Source organism: Acipenser ruthenus, chromosome 7 (genome assembly GCF_902713425.1).
Source record: "Acipenser ruthenus chromosome 7, fAciRut3.2 maternal haplotype, whole genome shotgun sequence".
Classification (NCBI taxonomy): domain Eukaryota; kingdom Metazoa; phylum Chordata; class Actinopteri; order Acipenseriformes; family Acipenseridae; genus Acipenser; species Acipenser ruthenus.
The window spans coordinates 69137270-69150859 of NC_081195.1; the positions used below are offsets into that span (position 1 = coordinate 69137270).

The 13590-nt window shown below is 49.4% G+C and overlaps 1 protein-coding gene across 3 annotated transcripts in view; it reads right to left on the reverse strand.

Moving 5' to 3' along the window:
* Positions 1-2441: 2441 nt before the first annotated feature.
* Positions 2442-13590, reverse strand: part of LOC117414839 (plexin-B2-like) — an 81059-nt gene continuing 69910 nt past the window's right edge. For all 3 annotated transcript variants that reach the window (XM_059027764.1, XM_059027763.1, XM_034922251.2), the window contains 7 exons: positions 13421-13575; positions 12616-12776; positions 9671-9818; positions 9255-9319; positions 8814-8889; positions 8170-8244; positions 2442-4550 (listed from right to left, as the gene is read on the reverse strand). In XM_059027764.1, the coding sequence (XP_058883747.1) occupies positions 4446-4550; positions 8170-8244; positions 8814-8889; positions 9255-9319; positions 9671-9818; positions 12616-12776; positions 13421-13575 (785 nt within the window). In that variant the 3' untranslated portion in view covers positions 2442-4445. The remainder of the gene's footprint in view (positions 4551-8169; positions 8245-8813; positions 8890-9254; positions 9320-9670; positions 9819-12615; positions 12777-13420; positions 13576-13590) is intronic.

The window sequence follows — 13590 nt, forward strand, 5'->3', positions numbered from 1 at the left end:
TGGGGGGGACCAGTTAGGACAGTGAATAGTCAAATTGTTTTCTGAATGGTTTCATGTGGGTACATCCGGCATTAACATTTTTGAAAATCCAGTATTGCACCGAATACAGCCTTGCAGCCAAATCAAATTTCTCAAGAACAGGGAAGGATCGCCCTCCTAGTTTAGAGAGTGAGAGTCTCCTTTTTTCTGGGCTGGGAACCTTCCATAGACAATCTACCCAACAGAGAGATTGGCAGCATTTACAGTTTAACAAGTTCTACTGTTAATTCTAATTATTATACTGATTTATTGGTAGCCTAAAAACTGAGTTCCAATCTTGATATAATTCTTGACATGCAAAAAAAAAAAAAAAAAAAATTCCATCCAATTCACTGTATGCTTTTTACACACCCAGGCGCCCCCAAATAATATCTACAGATCAACTGCTTCATCTTTTTCCATGTAAAATTGACTGCAATGGCCCTGTAAATGTGAAAGATCCCCCAGGGGCTCCACTTCCGCTGATGAAAATGCCCACCGTTGCTCCACATTGGGTAACCCTATAGAGTCCGCTCCCTGTTTTCTGTAGGAGTCTAACCCTGCTCAAATTGAATTGCAACAGAACACAGCTATGCTTTTTGGCTTAAAAGAGCGTCTCAAATACTACAACACAGACACAGACAGGGTTTGCTTGACCTTTTTATTTTTAGAAGCGGTTAGTGGTTTAATGAGCCTTGCAGAGCTTTCTGGCTATCGCTGAAGTTTCTAAGACTAGTGGTGTACGTGCTACAGTCATTTTTGTTGTCCTACAATTCTCTCATGTAAAATGTAAAGCAGTCTGGATACTCCATGTAGCATGTCTTGGTGAGCATGTCAGCATGCCTCAGTGATAGCACAGGGCTTAAGGAAGCAGCTAGGCATACCTAGAAAAGCCACACCACCACAGGTACACTTGAACACAACCAGCAAAGGAACACCCATCATTTAACACAGAGCTTCTACCTTTGGTGGTGGAGAGGACTGAACAGCAGAGTCTCACAGGGGAGCAGGGGGCAGAAGGACATACAAACAGGTCAGAGGTGTGAAAGAAGCCATAGAAACAAAACCATGTCATTTTAAAACAAACAATTCACTGCACAGCAGTAAGAAGTTAATCATTGCAGAGCACAGGAGCACAGCTGTATTTCACACACAACACAGAAGAGTGCAGCAACCATACCAGTCCCCAACATCGAGAAAACAACAGCTTCAGCACAGCAAAGAACACCACCAGGGCGGCGATTCCCTAAGAACACCGCTCCCCTCTTCTGCAGTTAACAAGATAAATATAATCACTATAATAAAAAATCCATTACTGATTTGAACTCCCCCTCCCTGTTCTCCACTGCACAGCCCCGGTTCTGAGCGCATGTAGAATGCGATTCGTTGATCACACGCAATGGCGCAGGGCTCCTGCTGCGGTGTTGCTCTCGAACCATGTTGGGTGTTTCTGTGCTCCTGATTCGGAGACTGCTGCAGTTTTATTAAGGCACACTTTGGCAAATGGAAGGCAGGCAGTCAGCCTTGCAGAGCGCTGTCAGTACTGGAGGTGTTGATGCAAACAACCAGTCTACCTGACCTGGACTCAGTTACACTGGAATGGTGCAATTCACAATTCATCGCAATTACAATGCAGTTGAACCTTGGCACACTTGCGTAATTGATCCATTACAGTTCAATAGTGCATTTATTTGTCATTCAATCATTATTCTTGTATTTTCAGTCTGGTGACCCCCGAGTTTTATATAGTAAGTGTGTGTATTTGTACCTGTGATGATTGCTGCTTATTCAGAATAAAGAGAGTGAGCATGTTAATGTGTGGAGCTGTTCGTGTTTTTTTAATTGTAGTTTGAATTATAATTGTAATTACTGCAGCATCATTGGAATTGGAATTTCAGCAAACAATGCTGCTGTCATTGTGATGTGAACTGAGCCCAGGTCCGCAGTCTACCACCCAGATGAAAGGCAGGCCACTGTGGATCATCCCCCCCGCGACACTAGGGAACTCCTAAAATCCTCCCAACACACACACACAGTCACTGCTGAACAAGTTCACACACACACACAGTCACTGCTGAACACGTTCACACACACACACACACACACACACACACACACTGCTGAACACGTTCACACACGCACTCAGTCACCAGCCCTAACCCTCCGCCCTGGGAATGGCACACCCTCAGTCTGGCTTCACCTCCAGGGCACACTTCCAGTGCAGCCAGAAGCATGTCCAGATATCTAGATATACCATTGCACAGGAAGCACGGGAGGATGCCCCTTCCTCCGAGACACTTCAGAAAGGCTTCCAGCCCATTCAGACAAAAATAAAAAAAAATACATACATACATATTTTCATTCCAACAATAAATACTTTTTCCTCTTTTGTTTGCAATAAGTTTTTGTTGTTTTTTAAAAAAAAACTTTGATGATGTGTAACTTCTAGGGTCACAATTGGAACTATGAGAGAGGCATGTAGAAGCAGGTCTGTTGAGACCTTTACGCATTTCAGATATGCACTGTGGGTGTAACCAGAGAAAAGCACATTCAAAAGACATGAGCAATACAGAAGTAACATTGCTTGAGCGGATCAGACTAGCGTTCCTAATCAGAAATACAATCAAACCCCAGTACTGACAGCACAAAGGAGAACTGAGTGAAATATAGGCTTCTTATTAAAAAAAAATATATATACAGATTCTGTACCGTTACATTAAGTGGTTAATATTCAATTAACATCGATGCTTATTCCTTGAATTTGACAGAAAAGCCACATGACCTCAGCACTATGCTTACATTAGCACTATGCATACATTAGCACTATGCTTTCTCTATCTAGTACTAAAACAGCAGGTACCTATTAGAACACAGCTGAAGCTTTCAGTGTCGCTGCAGTAACAATACAACATTTTAAAACAATTTCAAATCAAGAACAGCATTCCTCTAATAAAAGCAACTTGATTACATTTCATTCCTTTTCAATTCAAACTGATCAATGCTTATAAGAAGTCAAGCCTTGCTGGTGTCCACCCTGCATCACACACGTGTGTCTGCAGCATTGCACCAGAGGAGAGGCAAGTTAAACACTCAAACACAAACAATAGATGGAGCAAGTAGTGAGGGAGTGCAGTTACCAAGCCTCCAGGGTTTGTTTTCAAACACACTTTCCCTTGACAAAGGCATGTTAAACTTTATAAGTAGAAATCTTGCATGGCCCCAGATCCGATGTTTGTGTGGTTTGCAGTGTGCCAGTGCAAATACACCCAGACTGCATTATTGTTCTTGCAGCTGAATGAATGTGCTTCATATTCTATTAAAAATTGGGTTATTAACCACCCCTCCTGTTAAAAATTTACCTCCACTCCCCTGCCAAACACACACTGACATTTTAAAACAGAATAAAACAAAATTATTACATAACAGATGAATCAATTTCATTGGAAGAACATAAACCATTTCACTGAACAGCATCTTGGGTTATGTTCTGATGTGTTCTGATGCGTCCAGAGTGGTTCACTGGGAGTCTGACTCCACCGCTCTGAAGACCACACTTTCACATCTTGGACAGTCAGTGCTGTGTTGCATGGGACACAGACTTAAAAAAAAAAAAAAAAAAAAAAAAAAAAAAACAACTGGCCATTTCTGCAAATTAAAGAAATGAAATGCATGATAAAAATATATAATACTATTTCTTTTTTTTCTACACAGGAAGAAATTCAACAACTGATTAAAAGAGCATCTGACTCAGCAATTAATGCAGGGCTTATTTCACAAAACATTCTGCTCATCAGAAAAGCAACATCCCTGTGGAGGAAACCAGCCCTGTGTGGGTTTCTCAGTCCAGCACAGGACAGCTCTGCGTTTACAATAAACCAGCCCTGTGTGGGTCTCAGTCCAGCACAGGACAGCTCTGCGTTTACAATAAACCAGCCCTGTGTGGGTCTCTCAGTCCAGCACGGGACAGCTCTGCGTTTACAATAAACCAGCCCTGTGTGGGTCTCTCAGTCCAGCACGGGACAGCTCTGCGTTTAGAATAAAAAGTGCAGTCTTTTAACATCGAACCCACACAAAAAAAATTAGACTTTGCAGAGCCCAGACTGTGTTGCTGTTTGTTTTTTTAAACAATTTAGGCACACTCTTATTATTCTTATTATAGTTTGTATCAGGCAGCCAAAGTCCTCCAGGGTATTAAACACCAATCTGTGTGCGGTTCTGTTCACTCCAAAGCCAGCCGAGACAGTAACAGAGTGCAAGGATCCAGAAAGCAAGGAGGAAAGCAACCAGCTGGACTGCTTAAAAACGACAGCCTTTCATCTCCATCCACACGGCCAGTTTTCTTAAATCCAGAGTTTGTTTTCTGTTAAAATAAGCCCTGATTAATGTCTGGACACAGCCCCCCCCCCTCCCCCGCACCCCCAGAGAGGTTAGAGGGCCGTCACTTTGTTTTCCAAAGCGGCCGCTATCTGCTGGAGCCTCACGGTGAGCTGCTTGTTCTGAGTCGCTGGGTCCTCCTCCAGGGAATTGATGATCTGCAGGAGAGACAGAGGGGTTTGTAAACAGCTCCAGAGATAGAGCTCCTTATCAATCATCATTGAAGAGAGACAGAGGGGTTTGTAACCAGCTCCAGAGATAGAGCTCCTTATCAATCATCATTGAAGAGAGACAGAGGGGTTTGTAACCAGATCCAGAGACAGAGCTCCTTATCAATCATCATTGAAGAGAGACAGGGGGGGTTTGTAACCAGCTCCAGAGACAGAGCTCCTTATCAATCATCATTGAAGAGAGACAGGGGGGGTTTGTAAACAGCTCCAAAGAAAGAGCTCCTTATCAATCATCATTGAGGAGAGACAGAGGGGTTTGTAAACAGCTCCAGAGATAGAGCTCCTTATCAATCATCATTGAAGAGAGACAGAGGGGTTTGTAACCAGATCCAGAGACAGAGCTCCTTATCAATCATCATTGAGGAGAGACAGGGGGGGTTTGTAACCAGCTCCAGAGACAGAGCTCCTTATCAATCATCATTGAAGAGAGACAGGGGGGGTTTGTAAACAGCTCCAAAGATAGAGCTCCTTATCAATCATCATTGAGGAGAGACAGGGGGGGTTTGTAACCAGCTCCAGAGACAGAGCTCCTTATCAATCATCATTGAGGAGAGACAGGGGGGTTTGTAACCAGCTCCAGGGACAGAGCTCCTTATCAATCATCATTGAGGAGAGACAGAGGGGTTTGTAACCAGCTCCAGAGATAGAGCTCCTTATCAATCATCATTGAGGAGAGACAGAGGGGTTTGTAACCAGCTCCAGAGATAGAGCTCCTTATCAATCATCATTGAGGAGAGACAGAGGGTTCCAGAGGGGTAGGCAGACACACTGAGGAGAGACAGAGGGTTCCAGAGGGGTAGGCAGACGCATTGAGGAGAGACAGAGGGTTCCAGAGGGGTAGGCAGACACACTGAGGAGAGACAGAGGGTTCCAGAGGGGTAGGCAGACACATTGAGGAGAGACAGAGGGTTCCAGAGGAGTAGGCAGACACATTGAGGAGAGACAGAGGGTTCCAGAGGAGTAGGCAGACACATTGAGGAGAGACAGAGGGTTCCAGAGGGGTAGGCAGACACATTGAGGAGAGACAGAGGGTTCCAGAGGGGTAGGCAGACACATTGAGGAGAGACAGAGGGTTCCAGAGGAGTAGGCAGACACATTGAGGAGAGGCAGAGGGTTCCAGAGGAGTAGGCAGACACATTGAGGAGAGACAGAGGGTTCCAGAGGGGTAGGCAGACACATTGAGGAGAGACAGAGGGTTCCAGAGGAGTAGGCAGACACATTGAGGAGAGACAGAGGGTTCCAGAGGGGTAGGCAGACACACTGAGGGGAGACAGAGGGGTAGGCAGACGCATTGAGGAGAGACAGAGGGGTAGGCAGACGCATTGAGGAGAGACAGAGGGTTCCAGAGGGGTAGGCAGGCACATTGAGGAGAGGCAGAGGGTTCCAGAGGGGTAGGCAGACACACTGAGGGGAGACAGAGGGGTAGGCAGACGCATTGAGGAGAGACAGAGGGTTCCAGCGGGGTAGGCAGACACATTGAGGAGAGACAGAGGGTTCCAGAGGAGTAGGCAGACGCATTGAGGAGAGACAGAGGGTTCCAGCGGGGTAGGCAGACACATTGAGGAGAGGCAGAGGGTTCCAGAGGGGTAGGCAGACACACTGAGGGGAGACAGAGGGGTAGGCAGACGCATTGAGGAGAGACAGAGGGTTCCAGCGGGGTAGGCAGACACATTGAGGAGAGACAGAGGGTTCCAGAGGAGTAGGCAGACGCATTGAGGAGAGACAGAGGGTTCCAGCGGGGTAGGCAGACACATTGAGGAGAGACAGAGGGTTCCAGAGGAGTAGGCAGACACATTGAGGAGAGGCAGAGGGTTCCAGAGGAGTAGGCAGGCACATTGAGGGGAGACAGAGGGTTCCAGAGGAGTAGGCAGGCACATTGAGGGGAGACAGAGGGGTAGGCAGACGCATTGAAGAGAGACAGAGGGTTCCAGAGGGGTAGGCAGGCACATTGAGGAGAGGCAGAGGGTTCCAGAGGAGTAGGCAGACACACCGAGGGGAGACAGAGGGGTAGGCAGACGCATTGAGGAGAGACAGAGGGTTCCAGAGGGGTAGGCAGACACATTGAGGAGAGACAGAGGGTTCCAGAGGGGTAGGCAGACACATTGAGGAGAGACAGAGGGGTAGGCAGACGCATTGAGGAGAGACAGAGGGTTCCAGAGGGGTAGGCAGACACACTGAGGAGAGACAGAGGGGTAGGCAGACGCATTGAGGAGAGACAGAGGGGTAGGCAGACGCATTGAGGAGAGACAGAGGGTTCCAGAGGGGTAGGCAGACACACTGAGGAGAGACAGAGGGTTCCAGAGGAGTAGGCAGACACATTGAGGAGAGACAGAGGGTTCCAGAGGGGTAGGCAGACGCATTGAGGAGAGACAGAGGGTTCCAGAGGGGTAGGCAGACACATTGAGGAGAGGCAGAGGGTTCCAGAGGGGTAGGCAGACACATTGAGGAGAGGCAGAGGGTTCCAGAGGGGTAGGCAGACGCATTGAGGAGAGACAGAGGGTTCCAGAGGGGTAGGCAGGCACATTGAGGAGAGACAGAGGGTTCCAGAGGGGTAGGCAGACACATTGAGGAGAGACAGAGGGGTAGGCAGACGCATTGAGGAGAGACAGAGGGTTCCAGAGGGGTAGGCAGACACATTGAGGAGAGGCAGAGGGTTCCAGAGGAGTAGGCAGACACACCGAGGGGAGACAGAGGGGTAGGCAGACGCATTGAGGAGAGACAGAGGGTTCCAGAGGGGTAGGCAGACACATTGAGGAGAGACAGAGGGTTCCAGAGGGGTAGGCAGACACATTGAGGAGAGACAGAGGGGTAGGCAGACGCATTGAGGAGAGACAGAGGGTTCCAGAGGGGTAGGCAGACACATTGAGGAGAGGCAGAGGGTTCCAGAGGAGTAGGCAGACACACCGAGGGGAGACAGAGGGGTAGGCAGACGCATTGAGGAGAGACAGAGGGTTCCAGAGGGGTAGGCAGACACATTGAGGAGAGACAGAGGGTTCCAGAGGGGTAGGCAGACACATTGAGGAGAGACAGAGGGGTAGGCAGACGCATTGAGGAGAGACAGAGGGTTCCAGAGGGGTAGGCAGACACATTGAGGAGAGACAGAGGGTTCCAGAGGGGTAGGCAGGCACACTAAGGAGAGACAGAGGGTTCCAGAGGGGTAGGCAGACGCATTGAGGAGAGACAGAGGGGTAGGCAGACGCATTGAGGAGAGACAGAGGGTTCCAGAGGGGTAGGCAGACACATTGAGGAGAGACAGAGGGTTCCAGAGGGGTAGGCAGGCACATTGAGGAGAGACAGAGGGTTCCAGAGGGGTAGGCAGACACATTGAGGAGAGACAGAGGGTTCCAGAGGGGTAGGCAGGCGCATTGAGGAGAGGCAGAGGGTTCCAGAGGGGTAGGCAGACACATTCAGTACTTCACGTACAGCCGACTGCACGTTTCGCTTCCAACATTTTGCTACACATCCCTGTCGACCCTTATGAAATCTCAATACCAGTTCAACTGCAGCAGTTTAGCAGGCAGCCAGTGCAGTCCCCAGAATCACCTACCTCATCATAGTACTTGCTGGCATACTGGTAGAGCTGATGCAGAGCTACCTGTGTGTTGAGCTGGTCTGTGTGAGCCTGAAAGACATGGGAGAGGCAGGAGGTCAGGGTCATGGTGCTCCAGCTCTTCACTGCCAGTCCAGACAGGCACACTCCACATTCTCAAACTGTTGCGTTAAATACTGCTGTCCGTACCAGATGTTTTGGTCTATTAAATATTTCTATTTCCGAAGTCATTGTATTTATCTTGCTCTTAATTGTATTATTACTTGTACTGTGATTCTTGAAATGTATTTTTGTTTACGACTGTAAGTCGCCCTGGATAAGGGCGTCTGCTAAGAAATAAATAATAATAATAACAATAATATTGAGAGTACACATATCTTGAGTGGAGGTGAGGCTTGTAGTGGAAAATGCAGTGCTGCCCCTGAGGTTGAACAAGCAACCGACAGTGTTATATATATGCCTCAAAGTGTGATGTCATACTATACACGTGTGTGTGTGTGTGTGTGTGTGTGTCAGTCAGCTTCCTGGTCTGGGGACGTCACCACAATTTATATATATTTATATATTATATGTTATATATATCTCACACATACACACACAAGATATTTAAACATCTTTGAAAGCAAGCAGGCAGGACTTACCCTGGAAACCTCGGCTAAATGCGTGTTCATGTCCTGGTCGCTTACTTGCACCATCTGTCGGATACCTTTATAGTAGCTGTGGAGAGAGGGAGAGAGGGAGGGAGAGAGGGATGGAGGGAGAGAGGGATGGAGGGGGAGAGGGAGAGAGAGAGGACCTGTTGGTGAGTAACGGGTTGAACCAGCAGTGCTGGAGCCGAGGTCTCAAGTCATGCATCACTCCCTCCCGCCCGTCCGTCTCCCTGCCCAGCACAGCAAGCATTTCACAAAGAGTTTCTTATATTGGTTTGCTTGACTGGTTTAATATTGCTAGCAACTGGCCAGGACTCAAATTTGGGTTCATGGCTTCCAGTGTGGGAACAGACGCAAAGGCACGGCGTCTGCTACAGAACGCATTATTTATTGTGTGGTGTTCAAGAGAAAAAAAAAAGGGATGCTACTTACTCATCAACCATTTTCTTGTATGTGGAGATCTCCTTTGCATAGAGTAACTTGTTACTTGGTGAATCCTGAGAAAACAGAAGAACTGTGTGTAAACAACCAAGAATGGAATCAAACGGAGATTAGAAATAATAAACACGACGACTAAACAGTGAAATCAAAGCAAAAAGTACAGAGGAGCACTGAAGTGCAAGTGTGAGTGCTCTTAGTCCTGAATACAAAACTCTTCTCCTCTTGAACACAATAAACAATGCAGTTAAAAACACAGAATTCTTGAACTTGACTGTGACTGGACCAGGTGTGATTTCACTCATATTGTCTTCCTGTAGTTATGGAATAGACACACACACACACACAGAGAGGACGTCTCCTCCAGGTCCCAGCAGCATGGCCGTGAGCCCGTCTGACTGGACACTCACCCTGCTCAGCTTGTGCTCACTCTTGGTGCAGGCGTCCATGAAGGTCTGCGCGATGACGGACAGCGAGGCGTCCACCATCTCATGCACGTGCACGTCGAAGATGAAGTGAGGGTTCTTCAGGATGTTCACCCAGAAGCGCAGGGGCAAGCTGTGAGCACGGGACACATCGTGAGAGAGGAACAGAGACACACGAGACACAGACTGAGCTGTGAGCACGGGACACATCGTGAGAGAGGAACAGAGACACACGAGACACAGACTGAGCTGTGAGCACGGGACACATCGTGAGAGAGGAACAGAGACACACGAGACGCAGACTGAGCTGTGAGCACGGGACACATCGTGAGAGAGGAACAGAGACACACGAGACGCAGACTGAGCTGTGAGCACGGGACACATCGTGAGAGAGGAACAGAGGCACACGAGACGCAGACTGAGCTGTGAGCACGGGACACATCGTGAGAGAGGAACAGAGACACACGAGACACAGACTGAGCTGTGAGCACGGGACACATCGTGAGAGAGGAACAGAGACACACGAGACACAGACTGAGCTGTGAGCACGGGACACATCGTGAGAGAGGAACAGAGACACACGAGACGCAGACTGAGCTGTGAGCACGGGACACATCGTGAGAGAGGAACAGAGACACACGAGACGCAGACTGAGCTGTGAGCACGGGACACATCGTGAGAGAGGAACAGAGACACACGAGACACAGACTGAGCTGTGAGCACGGGACACATCGTGAGAGAGGAACAGAGACACACGAGACACAGACTGAGCTGTGAGCACGGGACACATCGTGAGAGAGGAACAGAGACACACGAGACACAGACTGAGCTGTGAGCACGGGACACATCGTGAGAGAGGAACAGAGACACACGAGACGCAGACTGAGCTGTGAGCACGGGACACATCGTGAGAGAGGAACAGAGACACACGAGACGCAGACTGAGCTGTGAGCACGGGACACATCGTGAGAGAGGAACAGAGACACACGAGACGCAGACTGAGCTGTGAGCACGGGACACATCGTGAGAGAGGAACAGAGACACACGAGACGCAGACTGAGCTGTGAGCACGGGACACATCGTGAGAGAGGAACAGAGACACACGAGACGCAGACTGAGCTGTGAGCACGGGACACATCGTGAGAGAGGAACAGAGACACACGAGACGCAGACTGAGCTGTGAGCACGGGACACATCGTGAGAGAGGAACAGAGACACACGAGACACAGACTGAGCTGTGAGCACGGGACACATCGTGAGAGAGGAACAGAGACACACGAGACACAGACTGAGCTGTGAGCACGGGACACATCGTGAGAGAGGAACAGAGACACACGAGACGCAGACTGAGCTGTGAGCACGGGACACATCGTGAGAGAGGAACAGAGACACACGAGACGCAGACTGAGCTGTGAGCACGGGACACATCGTGAGAGAGGAACAGAGACACACGAGACGCAGACTGAGCTGTGAGCACGGGACACATCGTGAGAGAGGAACAGAGAGACACGAGACGCAGACTGAGCTGTGAGCACGGGACACATCGTGAGAGAGGAACAGAGAGACACGAGACACAGACTGAGCTGTGAGCACGGGACACATCGTGAGAGAGGAACAGAGACACACGAGACGCAGACTGAGCTGTGAGCACGGGACACATCGTGAGAGAGGAACAGAGACACACGAGATGCAGACTGAGCTGTGAGCACGGGACACATCGTGAGAGAGGAACAGAGACACACGAGACACAGACTGAGCTGTGAGCACGGGACACATCGTGAGAGAGGAACAGAGACACACGAGACGCAGACTGAGCTGTGAGCACGGGACACATCGTGAGAGAGGAACAGAGACACACGAGACACAGACTGAGCTGTGAGCACGGGACGCATCGTGAGAGAGGAACAGAGACACACGAGACACAGACTGAGCTGTGAGCACGGGACACATCGTGAGAGAGGAACAGAGACAGATGAGACACAGACTGAGCTGTGAGCACGGGACATGAGGTGAGAGGAACAGAGACAGTACTGGAATGGAGTTCCAGCTCCACACCGCTGTTTATCATCTCATAGTACTGGAATGGAGTTCCAGCTCCACACCGCTGTTTACCATCTCATAGTACTGGAATGGAGTTCCAGCTCCACACCGCTGTTTATCATCTCATAGTACTGGAATGGAGTTCCAGCTCCACACCGCTGTTTATCATCTCATAGTACTGGAATGGAGTTCCAGCTCCACACCGCTGTTTACCATCTCATAGTACTGGAATGGAGTTCCAGCTCCACACCGCTGTTTACCATCTCATAGTACTGGAATGGAGTTCCAGCTCCACACCGCTGTTTACCATCTCATAGTACTGGAATGGAGTTCCAGCTCCACACCGCTGTTTACCATCTCATAGTACTGGAATGGAGTTCCAGCTCCACACCGCTGTTTACCATCTCATAGTACTGGAATGGAGTTCCAGCTCCACACCACTGTTTATCATCTCATAGTACTGGAATGGAGTTCCAGCTCCACACCGCTGTTTATCATCTCATAGTACTGGAATGGAGTTCCAGCTCCACACCACTGTTTATCATCTCATAGTACTGGAATGGAGTTCCAGCTCCACACCGCTGTTTATCATCTCATAGTACTGGAATGGAGTTCCAGCTCCACACCGCTGTTTATCATCTCATAGTACTGGAATGGAGTTCCAGCTCCACACCGCTGTTTATCATCTCATAGTACTGGAATGGAGTTCCAGCTCCACACCACTGTTTATCATCTCATAGTACTGGAATGGAGTTCCAGCTCCACACCGCTGTTTATCATCTCATAGTACTGGAATGGAGTTCCAGCTCCACACCGCTGTTTATCTGTTTAATTTTCTGTGACACCGGAGCGGCGTCCCGGCTCAGCTCCACCCCCGCTTCCTGTCCTACCTGTTTGTTTTCCAGATGTGGACGGTCTCCTCGTCCACATTGTCATGTTTCGCCGCCTGCTCGTCCAGGAAGTCAAAGAAGTACTTCACAGCGGGGGGCACGACTGCACCCGAGCACAGAACACTGCGGAAGAAGTTATCCACAAACTGCTGGAGCGTTCCCTGCAGAGAGAGAGAGAGAGAGAGAGAGAGTGAGAGTGAGAGAGAGAGAGAGAGAGAGAGAGAGAGAGAGAGAGAGAGAGTGTGAGAGAGAGAGGCGACAAGAGGAGTGTCCGTGCAATCAGACACAGCCCGCTGACACAGCCTGCCAGGGAGAGGGAAGCTGTACCCTGACACAGCCTGCCAGGGAGAGGGAAGCTGTACCCTGACACAGCCTTGCAGGGAGAGGGAAGCTGTACCCTGACACAGCCTGCCAGGGAGAGGGAAGCTGTACCCTGACACAGCCTTGCAGGGAGAGGGAAGCTGTACCCTGACACAGCCTGCCAGGGAGAGGGAAGCTGTACCCTGACACAGCCTTGCAGGGAGAGGGAAGCTGTACCCTGACACAGCCTGCCAGGGAGAGGGAAGCTGTACCCTGACACAGCCTGCCAGGGAGAGGGAAGCTGTACCCTGACACAGCCTGCCAGGGAGAGGGAAGACAGAACGAGGGGTGATTATCTATTATATATAGTCTTGAAAACAAATCAATCGTTTTGTCTGATAATTCCTTGTTAGTTCAATTTTGGCTGATGACTAAGTACAAGTGCAATGATCTGATGATCGACATGCTAGTAAGCTGTGTTGTGCTGCACAGCGTTGGTGCGTACCTTGACGGAGAGCAGCCTGGTCAGGTAGATTTCGGTGATGGCTTTGGCACTGCCCTTGTCCTTCATGCTCCCCCTCTTGGATTTGCTCTCATCCACGTCCTCAGCAGAGCGCACCAGGTGCCACACCTTGTTGTCATCCTCCAGCAGAGCGTTTCCTGCAGGTCGGTAAA